General features: G+C 46.7%; 1 protein-coding gene across 4 annotated transcripts in view; it reads right to left on the bottom strand.

Moving 5' to 3' along the window:
* The window catches only part of Thsd4 (thrombospondin, type I, domain containing 4), a 555183-nt gene that overhangs the window by 425474 nt on the left and 109349 nt on the right, over positions 1–20360 (bottom strand). For all 4 annotated transcript variants that reach the window (XM_006510906.4, XM_006510907.3, NM_001040426.3 and 1 more), the window contains one exon: positions 1695–2142. In XM_006510906.4, coding sequence (XP_006510969.1) covers positions 1695–2142 — 448 coding nt within the window. The remainder of the gene's footprint in view (positions 1–1694; positions 2143–20360) is intronic.

Consider the following 20360-nt stretch of genomic DNA (forward strand, 5'->3'; position numbering starts at 1 on the left):
CAGCTGTCCTGTTACCCACCAATGAGTATTAAGGCAGATTAAATTATTAATGAAAACTGTAGCAGCTTAGAAACTTAACCTCTTCCCAGTCCTTCCTCCTTTCCACTCTCCCCAGCCCTCCATTGCTGTTAGAAGCAGAGCACCTGGCCCTATACTGTTCATAACAACCACTGGCTTTACTATCCGGGGAACCGTGGTGTCTGCCTAAGTTGTTGAACCTTTCTTTGCAAGTGTGAAACGAAGAAGGGGAACAAATTCATTGAGTTAAGTGGAAGATCAGAGGAGGCAGGAAAAGTAGCATGTGCAAGGCCTGGCTGGAGGCGAGTTAGTGATGAAAGCAGAGATTGCTGAGAAGCCGGAAGAGGGAAGGACCAATAACTACTTTTTGAACTAATCTCCAAAGTGGGTATTTGGACGATCTACACGATGACTGCTATTCAAATTCTTAAAACCCTGAAATACTCCCACCCAAGTGAGAAAGTAATTGCTGGCCAGAGCCCTCCACACACATCTCCCATCCCAGCTGCCCTGGTCCTCTCCTAAGATGGGAGTCTTCATGTCCTCTCCATTTTCTCCTCTGTAGTACATCACCTGAGGTGTTGGCTCTATGGAGTAGCAAGGAGCTTCCAGGAAGATTGCTAGGTGGCTCCTCCCCAAACACCTACTTCCTTGGCAGCCAAACTGCACTTGACTCATGAACAAAGAATGAATATTGGTGGGGCGAGGAGACGGCTCATTTGGTAAAGTGCTTGCCACAAGGGTGTGGTGGTGTGTGCCTGTGATCCCAGCACTGGGGAGACAGAAACAGGAGGATTCTTGGAGCTTGCTGGACAGCTAGAATAACTAAGTCCGTGAGCTCAATGAGACCTTGCCTCAAAAAATAAGGTCAGCAGTTAAGAGTACGTACTGCTCTTCTTTCAGAAGACTGCGGTTCAACTCCCAGCACCCACATCAGCTCACAACCACCTGAAACTCCAGGTCCAAGGGATCCAATATCCATTTCTGGCCTCCATATGCTCCTGAATCCTGCATAATATACATACACTCACAGAGGCCCACACACATATGCAGAAATAAAAATAAATAAATACTTAACCAAACAAGAAAAATAAATTACATATAAGGTAGAAAGTGAGTGAGAAAGACATCTGACATTGGGCGGTGCCCTATACATGCCTATGTGCACACACACAAATAGGTACAAACATACAGAAACAATGCAATTACTTTTGGCATAAGCCACTGAGACTTTAGAAGTAGTAATCCTGAAATCGCTGCCACACAATTGTTGATGTAACTCCATCAGTTATGCGTGCGTGCGTTCGTTCGTTCGTTCTTTCTTTCTTTCTTTTTTTCTTTTTTTGGTTTTTTGAGAACTCACTCTGTAGACCAGGCTGGCCTCGAACTCAGAAATCCACCTTCCTCTGCCTCCCAAGTGCTGGGATTAAAGGCGCGCACCACCACGCCCAGCACGAATTCTTTCTTTTTAAAGCATTAGCTTTACACACACACACACACACACACACACACACAAACGTAGCACATATGGGTGAATACATGGAAGAAGAGAGGGAAAAGAGATAAAAGGTCTGCTGACATGATCCCCCTCGGTCTTCCAGGTAGTGGGTATCAACTGAGCAGGAATTAAGAAAATCAGCTGCCTCCAAGCCCAGTCTGAGGTGCTGCGTACTCACATTGGTGTTGCACAGTTTGTACTGCCGATAGGCCCCGATGCAGGAGATTGCTGTTGATCGCAGATGCTGGGGAAAGGCTTGAGCTGCCCCGTGGGGCCTAGCACCATGGTGGCTGCTCAGTTCCGGTCTGTGGAAGAGACTCGACGCTGCAGGATAGCTTTGGTCGTGAGTCAAGGGCAGCTGGTAGATAGAAGCCTCAGAAGGTGGCAGTCCAGAGCGAGGGCCACTGTCACTCTGGTAGAGAGGTTGGCTGTGGGAGAACTGATGGGTTGGTGGCCGATAGCCCTGCTTAGAAGCAGATGCCTCCTGGGACCTGGAGTGCCTGGATGAAGGCCTCTGTCTCCGAAGCCTCTGTGGAGTATGCGTGGTATCCGTCTGCAGTGGTAAGATGTAGGGAGCCTTCCCATAGCCATACTTGCCAGGGCCAATAGGACCTCGGGTCCTGCTCCTAAAGAGAAGCACAGAACAAAGACCAACAGAGTCACGTGAACTGCATACCAACTCAAAGGCTCTGGACCCATGGCTCAGAAGAGATATCATGGAAGCCTAGGCGGAGGCTTCCTAGAGACAAGAGGAGAATGGTGGTGGAAATCAATGGCTGGATGACCTGCAGGTGATGTGGTTAGAAGCAAGGTTGGAATCACAAGCTGTCAGTGCTCATTGCACCAGAGAGCCTGGCCTTTTCTGTAGGTCATAGGGAGCTTGTAAGGGTTTCTGAGACCCATAATGACACAGTTACAATTTCAGAAACAATTACTTTCCCATTCATTTTTTCCCCTGATAATGTGGGGTAGGGTTGGGTTTTTTTGTTTGTTTGTTTGTTTTTGTTTTTTTTGCTTACTCAGCTGTGTGTGATATTCCACACGATCTCCAAGACCATGCATAGTCAAAGAACACTCTTGGGTAAGCGGAGCTTAGCCTGACCCATGACATTCCACTACAGCCCTGAGACCTAACTTGCACTGTCCTTAGAAGGCCGGAGGGGATTAAGCAATTGTCTACCGGTCCATCGTTCTCAAGGAACTCATGCTAAGCAATACATCATCCTCAGGCTGGTTTGAATCTTTAGATGTTTTTTTTTTTTTAAGATCCATCATCTTCCGAGACTCTGTAAAAATCACATATGAAGTGGCTATGCTCATAAACGTGTAACCACTGCATTTCTCAAAGCCAAATGCCATGATGGGAAGCATTTTATAAATACTCCCACCTTGGTCAGCTTCATGCCTCCGGTGGGAAGATGCAGTCATTTCTAACGAGCAGGTTAAAAAGCAGCAGAGCTGGGGATGTAGCTCACTGGTACATCCTCTACACACACAAGGCTTGGTTTCCACCTCAGTACCAGTGCAGCCAAGGAAAAGCAAAAACAAGCCCAGAACTCCACTGCCTGTCAATTTATATTATTAGCATTTACTTATATGATTATTGTTTATTTTTATTTGTGTGGGAGAGTGCAGAAGAGGGCATGAGATCCCCTGGAGCTGTAGTTACAGGAGGCTGTAAGCTGCCAGACGTGGGTACCAGGAACTCTCCTCAGGTCCTCTGTAAGAAGAGTGCACACCCTCCAGCCCCAGGCACCTCTATTTATTATGCAACTGCTGTTGACAAAGCACAGAGCTAGGAATGGTACATTAAAAACAAAAGTGAACCAGGAATAAGTTCCAGGATCCTAACCTCACAGCTGAAAGCAGCCATAGCAGAATGCAGGCCAGAGAAAGAACTTTAGAAATAACCCACCTACTTGTGTCTGGGGAATTCTGAGGCACAGTGCAAGGGGTCTGAGAAGGAGCCCTGGTCACTGGTCTGAGTGCATGGAAGCCCAGCTCCCAGTGCTCTGTAGAAGGACTCAAGCCCTCCGATTGTTACTTATTTGTGAAATGACGAAGCTGAATTAAAATGACCGCCAAGGTTGCTCCAACTCTAAAATTATATGCTTTCATAATAATTAATTCTACATTTATGTAAAACTGGAAATGTGCCCAAGGGTTCCTACAGGATGGCCCCATTAAAATAAGCACATTAAAATAGCAATCAAGGTGAAACATTGATTTCTTCCCTCCTGGGGAAATTCTTTCTCCACTCTATATAACCATGAATATAAAACTTAACAGAGCACAACTAATTATTAACATCTTTATCACTAATTGCACCTCCATTCTTGGCTGATACGGTTCTGAATTAAACTAAGCTGCAGTATTTACTTTCCCTTCAGGCATTTCTCAACTAATCTTGGCAACACTTGGGACTCAGTTAACGGTGGAGGCTTTAACAGACGCCATTAAGAAGTTAGTCTTAGAATACATCTATGAGTTGGACCCAATTTGCCTTTTCCTTTCTTGTGGCAGGCCAGGTAAAATGAATGACATCATAGGAAGGCAAAAGAAGGAATTTTGGAGTGTGTATGTTCTTAAGTTCTGAAAGCTGACCAAAAAATGAAACCTAGCCCCAAAGTAAGTGCTCAGTGGAGACTTTAGTTGAAGGTAATGGAGAAACCCAGACAACTGGAATAGGACGTCTCACAGTTGCTGGTGCCTAAGACCTTGTTGGGATGCAGGTTCTGGGTTGCAGAGGTGGCTTAGTTGGTCAAGTACTTGCTGTGCCAGCACGAGGAGCTCAGTTGATCCTTCCAGCACGCACATGAAAGATGCTGACCTGCTGGCCAGCCAGTCTAGCTAACCCAGAGAGCTCCAGTTGAGATTTTATCTTGAAAAAATAAGCCAGTGAATCATTAAGGAAGACGCTAAGGTTGACCTCTAGCCTCTTCTGGTGGGGTTCAGGGTGGGAGCCAAGAGAACTCCCCAGAAGTCTTAAAATGGAAGCTTTATTCTCTGAGCACTCAGGGGGGCGGCCAGTTCGGGGGTCCGAACCTCATCCCTGAAGGGAGAGTGTACAACGTTTTTATAAAATGGGAACACAAAGCAAGGGGGATGGGGTGGGCTGTTGCATGACCAATCATATTTTGACACAAGGGGTTAAGCCAGGATGTCAACATTGGTGACTGGGCCTTATCCAGGCCACCTGGTTTCAGAGACCTTGAGCCAGCTTTTGCAGTCAGGTCCTCTCCTGGACTCTAGCCTGGAATTTTGGAATGATAAGGAAATAAAGGAGTGGGCAAGCTGCACATAGTCAATTAACTAGGAACACATTTGTGACTTGTGTGCCTTCCTGTAGATAACGGGGTAACAGCATCTTCCCTCTTTACATCCTTTATGGGTTAGCAGACAAACATGAAACATCTGAGGAAGCTGGACAGGAGTTGGGTTCCAGGCACTGGGGACATGAACTCAGTTTTGATTCTGGTCAGCAAGGTATGGATGAACATGTTCCTGAGATGACTGGACTCATAAAACTACCTCCTAACACCACACACACAGGTGCACATCAAGTACACACAAACATACTATATCTTTATCTTTAAATATATGGGTGGGTGGGGGGAGCGCGCTTTGCTCAGAGCTCTGAGATAGAGCCTCAATCTCTCCGGAGATTCCGGTGCTGCTGGTCCACGGACCCACAGGTTTGAAGAACACAGTCACAGAACAGAATTGCAACAAAGGGGAAGGGGTCAAAATTCAAGATCAGAAATGACTGGGCTTAGTGAAGAAAACAAACCAACCTACCCCTCTGTGCCCTGTGCCCTGTGCCCTGTATAAAAGGGTCTGCTTGCCTGTGGACAGGCTGCCCTGCGGTCACTGGCTCAGTACACACTGATGAAGCCACCCGCACCTGCTTGATAACACTTGTGGGCAGCAGAGAAGGAAGCTGCTATGTCGGGTGATGGGGAAAGCATCTTGCCCCAAACAGACCCTTCCCCTAAAGGAGAATCCACATTAACAAGTGTCTAGTTTTATATTCATTGCTTTTTGGTGTGCGGTGGGAGAAGGGGGAGGGTAGCTCTTCCCAATACCCTAAAACTACTCGAAATCTCTTGAAACAACCACACCTTTGAAAAGATAACGATGTGAAAGCCTTAAATGTTCATTTCATCCTGATAAACAGACTACAGAGAATGAGCAAGCCAGCCAGATGTGACTGTAAGCAATTGGATTTCTTAGTCCTGGACTCCCCACGGTGGGTGAGCAACCCAGTCATCCCCACTTGGCTGAGACAGCAGTTGTTTTCCTTGTGACCCAGCAGGGCAAACAATCCTGGTGGTTCATGGTGGCCTCTTCCTCACCAAGACAGAGACCATCTGGACACTTGCAGGGGGCCTCCACAGAATGGGATACATTTACACAGAGTTGTCACAATAAGCACAGATGTGTCCACAGGGCCCCACGTGGCTGTTTAACCCTTCCAGGAGAGCATGCAGTAGCTACCCTGGGGAATAAGTTGGCTCATTCTTGAGCTTTGTCTCTCAGAACCAAGCTGTGGGGCTTTAGGAGCTCCACATGACACAATTAGCAACTTGGCTAATTGCTAAAAGTTAGGCAATGTGCTGGTTAGTTTTAACTGTTAATTCCACAGCACTAGAGTAACCTGTAGTCACCTGGGAAGAGAATTAAATAGGTTAAACTGGCCTCTAGGCAGGCCTTGTTAGTTTATATAGGAAGACCCACTCCATTGTGGGTGGTACCATTCCTTAAGCTGGGCCCTGAAGTATGTAAGAGTGGAAAAAGCTAGCTGAGAGCGGGCAAGCAGGCAGCATAGATACACTCATTTCTTTCCGTTCTTAGAAGGAATAGTTTCTGCCGTGATGTCCCCATAATAATGAGCCATTGCCTAGAACTGTAAGCCAAATAAAGCCTTCCATCCTGCGTGGCTTTTAGTCAGGGTCTTTGTGAAACACGAAACTGCAGCAGGCAGTAAGTTTGAACAGTTACAGTTCAGAGTTCAGAGATGTGAGAGTAGCAGCCTAAGATACACACTCAGCCCTGAAGCCTAGAACTGTGAGTTTGAACCTCAGCTCTGCCACTGGTGGAGAGGACAGAGGACTAGCTTAGGAGCTGTGAGTAAGTTACTTGGTCTTTGCGCCTCAGTTTCTCCTAGTGGGGTCAGAATTAAGTTCCTGCTCAGGGAATCACTAGGATGTGACATTTCTTGAGATACCCTCCAGGCTGGCAAGTGACGGCTAGAGCCATTAGTGATGGTGTTTATATGTTACATGCTGGGAATCTCTGCCACACTCCAATTCCAGTGCTAAACCTAAACGCATTTATAAAGATCATGTCACAGTTTGGTCATCCTGACTACACCACAGTCCTGAGCATCAACCCCAATTCCTGCCTTTAGGCTAGCCTGTGGGATACAAGCAAATCTCCTAGTAGGTGTGTGTGTGTCTGTGTGTGCACGAACACGCATGCATATGTGTGATCACAATAAGCTTGTGGTTTGTCCGGTTTGAAGGAGGCCTGATTCTGCAACTGTGACAGCCCTTTGGTGTCACCCATGCAGCAGTTGGAGGGCTATACTTTAGCAGTGGTCCTAGACATTGCCACACACATATAGAACCAGCACGCCCCAGTCTGGGCTCAGCATCATAGACTAATGCCCTTCTAGTTCTTCACAGCCTTTCTCTGAGTGGCCATCAGAATCCCTTGGGGTACCTATCACAATAGATCATGAAGCTCTACCTGATAAGTCTAACCTGGGCCTGAGAATCTGTATTTCCAACAATGCCAGGTTGGTTGGTGCTGTCACTCTTTGCCTGGGAACCACTCCGTGAGGACTGCTTGATCCGTCTACAGCACCCCAGCCCAGACATGAACTGGCTCTTGCCCTTGCTCTCTTCTCTGCATTCTCTGGCTTGGCTACTGCACCTTCTGTCCCCTAGGCCCTGGATGGACCAGCCCTGCCGCTGTCTCTGCAGCTTTTCCACAGGCTTCCCAGCCTCGGTCTGTATCGTTTTTCTCCTCTCATGCTGCCTTCCCAGCACAGAACCAGAAATGCACACCTAGCTTCGACTGAGATTCTCTTCAATGCTCGGCTTGATCCAAAGCACGCTTCCACAGAAAATATGCGCTTTTCTGGCTTCCCATTGGACCCCATGAGCTGTCTGGGTACAGCCAACTTTTCTTATGTGTGCTTAGATTCCTGCCTAAGTCACGAGAAACAGGCTGGGGGCGGGGGCGGCTAGGTCTTATTTATCAGTATCTCCATAGCCTACCGCAATGACTAGTACATAACGGGTGTGCACTTTTACTAGCTAACCACTGATGGGCTAGAGAGATGGCTCAGAGATGAAGCACACTGTCTGCTCTTGCAGAGGATGTGGGTTCAATTCCCATCATCCACTTAGTGGCTCACAACCTTCTATAATTCCAGTCCCAGGTGATCTGGCCTCTGGACACTGCACACACTTTGTATAGAGACATAGATGCAGGCAAAACACCCATACACATAAAATTAATTTCATTAAAAATTAATAATTAACCACTGGAAATTGTAAAGCACAAATGAGTGGCTCTGGTCATTGACACACAAGGGAAGCGTGTCCCTTTCCTTAACTGTTGCATTTCTCTCATTTCTTTGATATGAAAAAGTCAGAAGGCTGAGTGATAAATAGGCTAAGATCAGATGAAATGTGATCAATTGACAAGGCCACCTCCCTCTAAGTAAGAATCAAAATGTTCTTTGTTGGGTAAGAAACTTCCAGGCATCAGACACCTAGAGAAGAAGCAGGTAGACTAGGAAGGAAGGTCCGACAGGAGCCGATCACATCCTCTGTTCTCAAAACAAGAATATCTGGACAATAGGCTGGAGAGATAGCTGGGCCAGGGAAGGGTTTGCCTTGCAAGCACGAGGACCCTACTTCAGTCCTCAGAGCCCACAGTTAAACAGCTTGGAGTGGTGAAATGGGTTTGAAATCCCAGCATTGGGGATGCAGAGATAGACAGATCTCTACGGTTTACTGAGCAGCTGGCCTGCTCTACTTGTGAGTTCCAGGCTAGTGAGAAACTCTGTCTTAGAAAGAAAAAAAGATGTGTGCCAATTAAGAAATAATACCCAGGTCACACCCATGCACATCTGCACACGCATAAACATGCAAATGTACACACATGCATTTTTTTTAAAGGAGTGAAGAATTTAGCATGCCAATCTGTGCACGCCCATCTAAACTTAAAAGCCACCCAGGCAAGGCTGGCAGTCACTTGTAAGCAATAGATAGAAGGCTTGCCACTGCTTGGTTGTCAGCATAGTGAGGAACAGGCAGTAGGGGACTGTTTATGTTTCTTATATGTTCCCTGTTTATTTCCATTCTCTTTCCCCCCAAAGCTCAGCCAGGTCCCTGCAAGAGGCCCAGCCCCTCAGCTGTGCTAACATTAACCACATTCAAGGACCCAAAATCCCAGGGAGCAACAGCCCTTGTGACTGCCAGCCTCTGAGAGCTGAGGGGAGTATGGTCTCTGCAGAGGGGCCACCTAAGAGCCCCAGTGCTCAGCATGTGCCAAAGTCTCCTTGCTAGAGTTTTCCACGACCAGAGAACTAACATTCCTTGCACATAGATATATCAGCTGAGTTGCTAGAAAAAAATTCCCCAAAGAATACGGCAAGGATGCTTGGTGGCAGAAAGACCATATCCCCAGTGAGAGCAGACTGACATGAGGTTGGATGAAGTCCCTGTGTCAGATTCTGATGAAAACATGGCCCATGCTGTATCTAATGGATAATGCCCACAGGGGTAGAAGGGCTCTTTCCTGCCACATTCTAACTTTGCACTGTTCTCTATCAAGCAAAAACACCTAGCTAGTGGTTTGCAGCCAAATTCCCAACGGAGGAAGTGTGATGCTATGTATTGTACATCCCCAAGTACAGAGATGCCACATCTGAAGGTTGCCCTCTACTCCTGGCTCAAGATACATAGGCATCTTCCTGCTCTCTTCTCCTTCCTCCTGGTCCTCGAAGCTAGGAGAAGCAGGAGGAAACTAGGGCTTGCAATGAAGACAGCCATTCCTAATTCATCAGTAAGATCAAATATTACCTCTTAAAAAGGCTTTCAGTGCTGTGGTAAAACAGTGCCTTCTGGGCACAGCTGTACTCATGAACCCACAGCAGATGTGGGCTTTCTACACAAAACCTGTGCAACGTCAAGCCAGTCAACACTCTATCTGGGGTTCATGAGACCCCAGGCCTAGCTGCAAGTTAGTGCCAGTGTATGGCTACTGGCTGCGAGAGAGCCTTTGGGACTGTGGCCTCAGGTAGGTGCTATGCCAGTGAATGGCCTACACCCATGCACATACAGATAGCTCCAATTAGACCCAATGATTATAAAGGAAAAAGAAACAGGCTATGAAGTTGGGTGGGGACTTCTGGGGTATCTGGAGGACCTGGAGGACTTGGAGGGTAGAGAGAATCAAAACACACTGTATACATGCATGAAATCCTCAAAGAACTGATAAATACAATTTAAAAACAAAAACCATTCTGAGGGTTTTTAGGGATTAGGACTATAGCTCAGTTGGCAGACAGCTTGCTTAGCCACACACAAAGCCCTGGGTTCTTTCCCAAGTACTGCAGAAACTATGTGCAGCAGCACACACCTGTAGTCGCAGCACTTAGGAGGTGGAGGAAGGAGGGCCAGGAGTTCAAAGTCATCTCCAGCTACACAGTGAATCAGAGGCCAGCCTGGGCTACAGAGATATCTCAAACAAAAAATAAGTAAAAAGATTTGTGAGCAAACACACACACACACACACACACACACACACACACACACACACACAGAGAGAGAGAGAGAGAGAGAGAGAGAGAGAGAGAGAGAGAGAGAGGACAGTAGGAACTACCTCTAACAGCTGTTCTCAGTGCTGGCAGATGTACAAGAAATCAGGGCTTAGGATCCCACCGCAATCCGCTAAGCCTGCAGCACTGCTGGTACCCTAGCGGAGGGATGGTCTGAGGAGATCGTAAGCCCATCTCTTCCCTAAAGCGCATTTCCAGAATGACACTGAGGACAGCAATCCCAGAGAGGAGCCAGATATCATCACAAATTGGGCACGGTGGCATATGCCTATAAACTCAGCACTCAGGAGGCTGTGATGGGAGGAGGAAGTTCAAGGCTAGCCTGTGCTACAGTAGTGAGTTCCAGGACAACCTGGGCTACCATGTATGATCCTGTCTTGAAACAAAGTAAAATTATCACCAGGGGAAAGGAATCTTTAGGTGTGGGCTGTGTTGGTGAAGAACCAACCTCCAGGCTGCAGAGGGCAGAAGCCCAGCTCATACTCCAGGCGATGGAGAGGAGTTAGGACCTAGAATCATCCTTTCTTCCAGCGTGAGTCTGTGTAGCAGTCAGACGAGAGAGGAGCTGAGAGGCAACAAACACTGATCAGTCAGATGCCGCAGCTCTGAGTACATCTGAGAGAACACAAGCTTTGTGGAAAGTCTGTTACCAACATGGCAGCTGGTTAGGTCATGGCAGTAAGCCATGTTGCTACCCAAATTGTGACCGTGGATCAGAAACCTGAAGCATAGTGTATGCGCCCTTCAGCATGGGAACTCTGAGCCAGCTAAGGTACGGCCCATTCAGACACTGGAGGAAGACGGTTAAAGGACAAGCCAGGTGCACATACATAGATGTAACAATGTAACAAGCTCTCCAAAACATGGAAAGGTGAAAGGAAACAGGGTAGAGAGGACACTAAACTAAGGACATTAACGAGCTCCTAGTCATATGAAAGAGAGAGAATGAATGAATGAATGAATGAACAAATGAACCAACACACACAGCAAATGTATGCATGTCCCAAACAGAACTTGGGAGACTACAAAGATGCTGAGCTGAGGCTATTCTTCCTGAGGACTGGAGTTTGATTCCCAGCCGCCACATGGCAGCTAACGAGCATGTGGAACTCCAGTTTCAGGGGATCGGATGCTGTCCTCTGGCTACCATGGGCACTGCATGCACATGGTACATACAGGCAGGCAAAATACTCATACATATAAAATAATAATTAAAAAAAACTTATATAGAATATTGATTTCTTTTGGGCACCAAGCCTAAGAGGATGGAGTAGAGGCAGACACACCTGACTTCCTTCTCTTTTGTACTGCCATTGCCTTCCTCAGAACACACATACACACACACACACACACACACACACACACATACACACACACACACACACAAGGGCTTTCAATATATGAACGCAATATGCAAAATTCTGAATTGTTTTCCATTGAGTCTACAAAACCCAACCATTCCTATCAATGCGCCCTAGGGAGCAGACACAGATGTCTCCTAGCAGAGCAGTCCTGATGCAGTGTCAAAGAGAGAACTCAGTGAGGAATCTTAGTCCTTATACATGCAATGCCTCAATTAGGGACACAAAATACCCACTTATGTACACACTGGAAGCCCCAAAAGCGGGAGTGGGTTTGATCAGGATTCAAAATGTTCTGAAATGTCTGTCCACAGCAGAGAAGGTGAGTACTCCAGGGAGATTCTACGTCATCAAGAATCATCAAATCGCATACCTACGTGAGGCTTCTTAGAACCCAACCTCTCTGTGGAAAGACTCGTTGGGATTGTAAAATGTCCACTCCTCTCTTTTCAGAGAGGTCAAGCATGCACAGCCTTAGTCCCTGTATGGCTAGAACCAACCTTTCTACCAGGTACCCAGTCCAGGAGCCCCTTGCACTTTTGATTTTTCCCACATTGACCTGGTCAAAGTCATTACCCTCTATGTACGACACTTTTATGGGAGCTGAGGGTATGTTTCAGTCAATAAAACGTTTGCCTTCCAAATGTCGTAACCTGAGTGTGGTCCTCAGAACCCATGCAGAAATCCAGCATGCTGGCCAGACACTATAGTGGAATCACTGAGTTCCAAATTCTGACGAGTCTGTCTCAAAAATTAAAAAAAAAAAAAAGTGGACATTTCACCTGAGGTAGACTTGCATACAATGCACGCACACATTGTGTTGCACACACTCACACATAAGATAAATAAACAAACAAGCCCGTTCTGTGGCTCATCTCTAGCTAGAGAACGAAGTCCAATTCCAGAAGAGTTTAGGTTTGTAGTTATCTGATACCCTCCACCATGAGTCCTTAATCTTCTTGGTCTACTCTCTAGTCTTTAATTCCTCTTGTATCCTGTACCCCAACAGCAATGTATCATCCACCAAGTCCCCAGCAACCTGACTCCATGAGGAACACTGCCTCACTGGTACACCTGTGTACTGGTGCAGGCTTTTAGGTCCAACATGCACATGGGCTCCTCCTGGTCTGCTTGCCCCATTATGAATGCCCTTGCTAGGCAGCCTGCACATCCTTCTTGGTGGTGGCATTAACACTCTGGGTGACAGTGGTAAGTCAAGATCCAGCTTTCTTGTACACCTTTAGCTTCTGCAGGGCCAGGCTTATCCACTGCTGATCCATGTGTGTATAATCCCGAGCTAGTCCCGCATCTGCTACAGAAGCACTCTAAATATTTGCTGAAATAACAGACGTGAGAGGCAGAGAGCTTAAATGTTTGCATTTCTAACCAATGGGCCAGTAAAGCCCACAGCTCTAGACTAATTCGTAGAGACCAAAAGGCTCTGAGTTCCAATAAACCAGCCTGAGGCACCCAGGTGGGAAGCCAAGAGAGCTAGCCAAATTAGACTGGTAGTCAGTGACTATCTAGAAAATTCTCAGAGCTCCAAATTAAAGGGAGGAAGTTAAGAGGGAATAGAATTAAGGAACAGAAACACATGTATTCCAGGCTGTAATCTGAAGCAAGCTGGGAAGAAAGACGTTTGTGGCTGAGGGCTGGACGGGCCTTATTTTCCCTGAAGCTCCCAGTTTCTTCCCCACCCCCTGCCAAAGGGGGGGGGGGAAATATCATGTGCAGCCAGAGTTCAAAGAGGCTTTGAGCAAGTGGTTTGGGTTGAGTGCAGATGACCTTTTAGAAGTTCAGAAGACTGTAGCGCCTGCCAGGGTGGGTCTCGGCAATAAATTATTTGGTGTCTACAAAAGATAAGAAGCAAAACCTCCGGCCACTCGGTGAAGTAAACATTCAGATGATGAAAACCACAGCTTTCCTGGCTGACTACTGTGTAGCAAAGCCACGCTGAGGGTCTGATCAGACCTGCCTCTGTTCCCCATGGCTGAGGTAAGGGGTAAATGACAGAGTGAGAGGCCACTGAAAGGCGTACTCTGAGGCTGCCTGATGGAAGGGACTCCCTCCTCCCAGTGCTCTCTGCAGGTGATGGGGGCATCTCACTAAAGGTAAAAGGAAGCTGTTATAGGTACACCGGGGGATGGTCCCACAAGTCAGGAACGAAGAGATCCAGGTAGATGGATGACAGGCAGCTTTGGAGTGACTCCCAGCTTATTTTTCTGTTGTAAGATTTTATTTATATTTATGTGCATGTATGCTTGCCTTTGTATACGTGTGCATGGCACAAGTGTGTTGCTGCCTGTAAAGGATAGAAAAGGGCACTGGATACCCTGGAGCTGGAGCTACAGACAGTTGTGAGCCACTGAATAGGGATGCTGAGAGCTCAACTAAGGTCCCCCGGGAAGAGCAACAAGCACTCCTTACTGCTGAGCATCTCTGCAGCCCCGGCATAAGGAAGCCCAGCTTTAAGAAGACCTCATCCTTGGCCCATCTACTGCTTCCTACATGGATGAAGTTCATAGGGTGGTGCCCTCACACTACCACCCTCTGAAATAGGCTGAAGCAGCGGCCTTCAGAACAGACCCAGTCCTCTTGGGAATCAGCCCCGGGGGAGACGCTGACCCCAGGCCTTGTCTTCAGAATCATATGCAAAATCAGCCGTGTCCCTAAGAGCAAGTCACACGCTGCTCACAGGGGCTGTGTACCTGAGTGACCCAGGCCTGTTATTCAAAGGGACACAAAAAGAAGGAACAAGGACAAGCAAACAGACATTAGAGGAAACCAGTCCCCATACAGCAGAACAATCAATGGTCAAACAGTAAAGATGGCACTTAGGGCCATCTTTATTTATTATGTGTAGTTACTCACTGCACAAGGGTGCCTGAGAGTGCAGGGGGTGTGCCCTCCTAATGGGGAAATGACTTAGATCAGAGGAAGAGATACCTTCATGATTTTCAAAAGCAAGAAATAAACCAGTAGATGTCTAAGACATTCGAGCAAAGCTGGTTTCCATGCTCTATGTTCTGCTAAGCATGGGGGTAAGGGTTTGACTGGCATATAGGTGTTACATGGGATGTAGAAAGAGCCCAGATCTTCTATCAGCATCTTTGCCTGCCGGCCCCTCTGTGACCTGTGTAACCATGGACAAGTCCCTGGACAGCTCTTCTATCCAGCATGCCTACTACATCTGGCTATTGTATAGACTCAGTGAAATCACTCCCAGAAAGTGCTGAGCTCAAGGTGTGGCTGCAGTGGCTACTCCCTAGTAGTGGTCCCCATGAAGACTTCACTGCACTGAAGGTTAAAGACAGAGCCTGTGACCTCCTCCATGTGGGGACCACAACAGAGGCTGACTGCCAAACATGGCACTGAGGGCTGAGGAATGGCTTTGCATAAAAGAACAGTGAATGCATTCATTCCTCCAGTATGAGTAAGAGAAGCCCTCTTGGGAGTCCAAGCTGCTGCCAATGTGGGCTGTAATCTGAGCCCCGGTGGCTCTTGGGACTACAGGGGTTTAAGGGGAACTGAATGGGATTACCTGTAGGGCAAAGGGCCTGGCCAGAGCAGATGCTGAGTGAATACTGGCTCCTAACCCCTCTCCCCTGGGGCCTCTCACAGTGCCCCTTGCCCCAGTGGCTGATCCTCTATAGGCTGGGAAAAAAAAAAACCCAAAAAACAAAAATCTTAAGATTGATTTTTCTGCAAGTTCTGCTGAATTCATTAACACAACAATGATAATGATTCTAACATGAATTATGGTTTCTGAGCATCTTTTATGAGATGGGCTCATAGCATAAATATGCTTGGATTCTGGATGCCTCTGAATTTGTATCTCTCTCTCTCTCTCTCTCTCTCTCTCTCTCTCTCTCTCTGTGTGTGTGTGTGTGTGTGTGTGTGTGTGTGTGTACAGGTACACATGTGTGTTTATGTATGTGGAGGTCAGAGGACAAACATCACCTAAGTATCGCTCTTCTGGCTCCTCCTCCTCATGCTCCTACTTCCCCTCTTCCTCTTCCTCCTCTTCCTCTCTTCCTCCTCTTCTCTTGCTTCTGTTCCTCTTGCTCCTCCTCTTGCTTCCTCCTCTCCCTTCCTCTGGCTCCTTCCCCTCTTCCTCTTGCTCCTTTTCTTTCTCCTACCCCTCCTCCTCTTGTTCTTCCTCCTCCCCTCCTCTTCTTCCTTTTCCCCCTCCTCCCCTTGCTCCTCCTCCTCCTGCTCCTCCTCCTGCTCTTCCTCCCCCTCTTCCTCCTTTGTTCCTTTCAGTCAGGCTCTCTTTCTGCCCCAGGACTGCCAGGCTAAGCCGGCTCACCGCAATCCTCAGAGATCCTCCTGGCCCTGCACCCCAGTCATTCATGACCAGTGTTGCCCACCACACCTAGTATTTTCCCATGGATCCTGAGGATGGACCCAAAACCTCATGCTTGCAAGGCAAGCACTTCACCAACTGAGCCATCTCTGAGTTCCTTACACCACTTCCTATGTGTCAAATTACCATAGATCACTTCATCTTTTTCTTCATTAGAAATATGGGGGAAAAAATCACACATAATAATGCAGTTTCTTTGCATTAAAGGAATTTCTTAAACTTAAGGCTATATTTCTTACTATAAGAGATATAAGCAAAAGATGCAGAAGTTATTCCTAGAGTTTTATCTGATCTCTAAACATATTCAACATAGTATATTTAAATAATATATGAAAATAGCTGTCATGCCAAACACCTGCTAGTGTTTCATGTTACCACCACTTAACCATCATACAAATAGAGAAATAGCTTGTCTCATTTTTTTTAAATGAGAAAACTGATGTTATGTGACATTAAACAGTCTGCTATGCTGGTTACTCTGTGTGTGCAGACATCATTTATGATATTAATGAATGCCACTGAATGGATAATTGATAAGCTCTTAAGGAGCAAAAGCAACTGCAACTGGTACAAGTTTTAAATGCCACCTTCACACTGGAAGATGATGGACTATGTGCTATGTTCATTGAGGAAAAGGGACATTGTCTGCCCATTGCTGCAGCATCCACACAGCCCATGAGGACCAGATGCTTCTACAAGGACAGGCTCATGAGAGGCTGAAGAAAATATTCTGTGTTGGAAGGCAGCTAGTCAGGGGACAGGGAGAGAATCTCAGTAGTTAAGAACAGGGGCTCTCTGGATTGGTGATATAGCTCAGATAGTAATATGCTCATCTTACAAGCTCAAGGACCTAGATCTGAGCCCAAGAACCATATTAAAAACAAACCAACAAACAAATAACACCCCCCACTGCCTCCAAAAGGCATAGTGTTTGTAATCCTAATGTTGAGAAAGTGGAGATAAAGGGCTTGCTGGCCAGACAGACTAGCCATACTTGGCAAGCTCCAGCTTAATGAGATTTTGTCACAATGAAATATAGTAGATTGCACCTGAGGAACCACAACTAAGGTTGTCTTCAGGCCTTTGCAGGCACTGCCCCCACTACACACATACTAACTAATGCCCTTGAACATAAGCACACACGCACACATTCACACTCCAGGACTTAGGAACTATCATTTGTCTATCTAAGCATGAAATGCTTATCATGCTATAGAGAAGGGAGAGCAATGTAGATGCTCTACACATGAACACTGTGAAGTTGAGTCAGAGCCTCGGATGGGGAGGTAGCTTCCTCAGTCACTCTGTCAAACTCCCATAGAGTCAGTGAATACCCTCATAGCCCCGGACATGATGTTTAAAGTCAGCACTGCTCACTGAAAGCCAAGTGTTCACGAGACCTTGATCCCTTTGGCCTATAATCCTGTGTCCCATGGTGTCTTCAGATAGGACACACAACAGTGGTTATGTAGGATTCTATCACCGACTGACATAGCCATCTTGGTTTGTATAATAGACTCTACAATGTCCACACAGCAACAAAATACTAAAAACACATTTTCTATAATACATCTCTACCACTCTGTAACCCATAACTAGCCTTTTAATTTTTTTAAAAATCTCTTCCATTTCCTGGTGATGCCAGCAGCCCTCTTAGCTTGTGACCACATCCCTTCAGCAGTCAGGAGCATCCCCCTTAACTTCTATTCTGCCTCCACATGGCCTTGTCCTCTGTCTGCTTATGATATCCCTATCTGCCCATTATAAGGACACTCGCGACTGCATTTAAGTCCCTCCCCTCACTGTCCTCCCCTTTCGTTCTTACCTCCCTCTTGCTGTTCCCTTATTCCACTTAAATGTGACATCTGCATCATAATAGATCCCACTCTGCTATGGTCAGAGGCAATTGACATGTATGTATGAAAATGTCATAATGAAACCCATTGCTTTTTATGCTGACTTAAAATTAATTTTAAAATTGAAAATAAGAAGACTACCTGGCTAACCCAGGATCATCTCCCCATCCCAAGATGCTTAACTTAACCACTTCTGTGAAGACCCTTTTCCAGATAAGACAGATAGGTAAGCATTTAGAGACTCCAGAGGCTAGGGCTGATATCATTGGCAGTGGGAGAAAAGGGTTATCCCGGCTCCCATGCAGAGTAAACTGTCCCTCTGCGGCAATTGTTCTGCTTCTTGTTGTTCATGGAAATAAGTGTGCAGAAGACAGTCTGTCAGGGTCAAAAGAAATCGAGGACCTGAGAAGCCTGGGGCTACCAGGGGGGGCTATGAATACTTCATTCCAAGAACCAAAAGGCAGCTGAGCAACACAGGAACTCCAGCAGCCATCCTCCATGGCTCTCCCATGGTAAGGGCACCCACAGTCACAACTGTGAGGTCTGCTGTGGGAAGAGCAGTTTCCCAGAGGTCACAACTTCTGCATTCAAGTCCCACCCTGCCCTGCACAAGAGCAAGACAGTGTGGACATCTTTAACTCAGCTCAGTGTCTCTGGGATGGCTGAGATGATGAACACAGAGAACAGAGCTTCATCAGTGTGACAGATGGCACAGCGTGCACTGGCTCCCGAAGGTTAGTACCAGGGAAGGAAACACTCGCTACTCACATAGGAAATTCACCTCCATCCTTAATGAAGGCAGTTGAGGCCACCATTGAGGAGCCCTGAAGCTCCTAAAGCTTCCAAGCCAGGCTCCCCACCCTCTGGATCATACATATCGCAGGCAGGCTTTTTCCACGGTATCTCTCGTCTTGAATGCCTTGGAGAGGGTTCAACACAGCATTCTTCATAGCGACTGTGATCTCTGCTCTGATAACTAATGGAATACTTCTGACACTTAACGAAATGCCGAGAGGAGTGAACAGGGCGCTCTTTAGGGGTTTGGCTGAGATCAGAGTAACTCAAGCTTGCAAATCTGGCTCCAATCTTCCCTAACCTACAGGCAGAAATGCACAAGCAGCCGAGCCCAGCCCTGCGCTGCGACAGACGGTGGGCGAGGCCTAAGGTTTTCCCATCCAGAACTAAAGCATATTAAACAGCTTATCTGCTTAGCATCCACAGGTAACTTCTTGTCCGACAACTCGAGGACCATGTGATATTCCTGACTCAGAAGGGAAAGAAGCAAATCTTTACTGGAAAGAGAAAGAAAAAACGACGACAACAAAACCAAAACGCGAAGCTGGCATTGCAAACACCTGTACCGGTTTCCTCCTTACCTACCTGGCATGGCCAAAGATTTTTTTTTTCCCAGAAAGAAACACAAACAAGGCATTAGATTTCTCTTTTCCTTACCATGTGGTTTCTGGAAATACTCCCCCAGCCTCACCCCACCTCCCTGTACCATGTAACAAAACTCCCTAGGTATCTACGGAGTGCCGCTCTGTGAAGTTGAGCTAACAGAACATCTTCTTCTCTAACATGAAGGATCCCTGAGCTGCAGAAGCCCCCCAGGACAGGAATAACATGTTAGCCCAGAGCTAATAATGAGAAAACGTGAATGGCTTACAACGAAGGAGGTGGAAAGGAGGGCCTGAAAAGCAAATAATTGCTCCCTGAAGCCAGGACTGGGGAGGGGAAGGGGGGAAATGAATGAAGAAAATCTATGAGGGAGGCATGGCCCTGGCTGTCATTTCTGAAGGCAAATATACAACACACATGCATGCACATGAGAGTGCACACACACACACACACGCACACCCACAAAGAGAGGAGGGAGGGTTCAATAGTTAAGAGCACTTGTTGCTCTTCTAGAAGACCCAAGTTCAGTCCCTAGCACTAAGTCCAGTGACTGTGACTCCAATTCCAGGGCTCCCTATTCTCTTCTGGCCTTGGCAAGCCCTCACACACATGTGGCACATATACATAGACATACTTTCATGCATATCAATAATAAATCTTACGCAAGCACATGCATACAAATACAGACTTATGCATGTAAAGCATGCTTGAACACATACATACAAGAAGTTCCAGAACAACTTCCAAGTACTATCTGCTTCATGATATTAAAATCGCTACATCATGTTGTTTCGAGAGGCCTTATACTTTGTGAGGAACTTTTACAGCTGTGGCCTCATTTGACGCCCCCATAACGTGCCCGTGTTAGACGAAGGACATGCAATTATCCATGTTTTATAGATTACATTAAGCAATTCCCCTTGGTCTTGCCATTAGCCAATGATGAATCTGAGACAGGAAGTGGGGCCTAATGACTCCCAGCTCCAGCAACTTCAACTAGGTAAGA

This window comes from Mus musculus, chromosome 9 (genome assembly GCF_000001635.26).
Source record: "Mus musculus strain C57BL/6J chromosome 9, GRCm38.p6 C57BL/6J".
Lineage (NCBI taxonomy): Eukaryota > Metazoa > Chordata > Mammalia > Rodentia > Muridae > Mus > Mus musculus.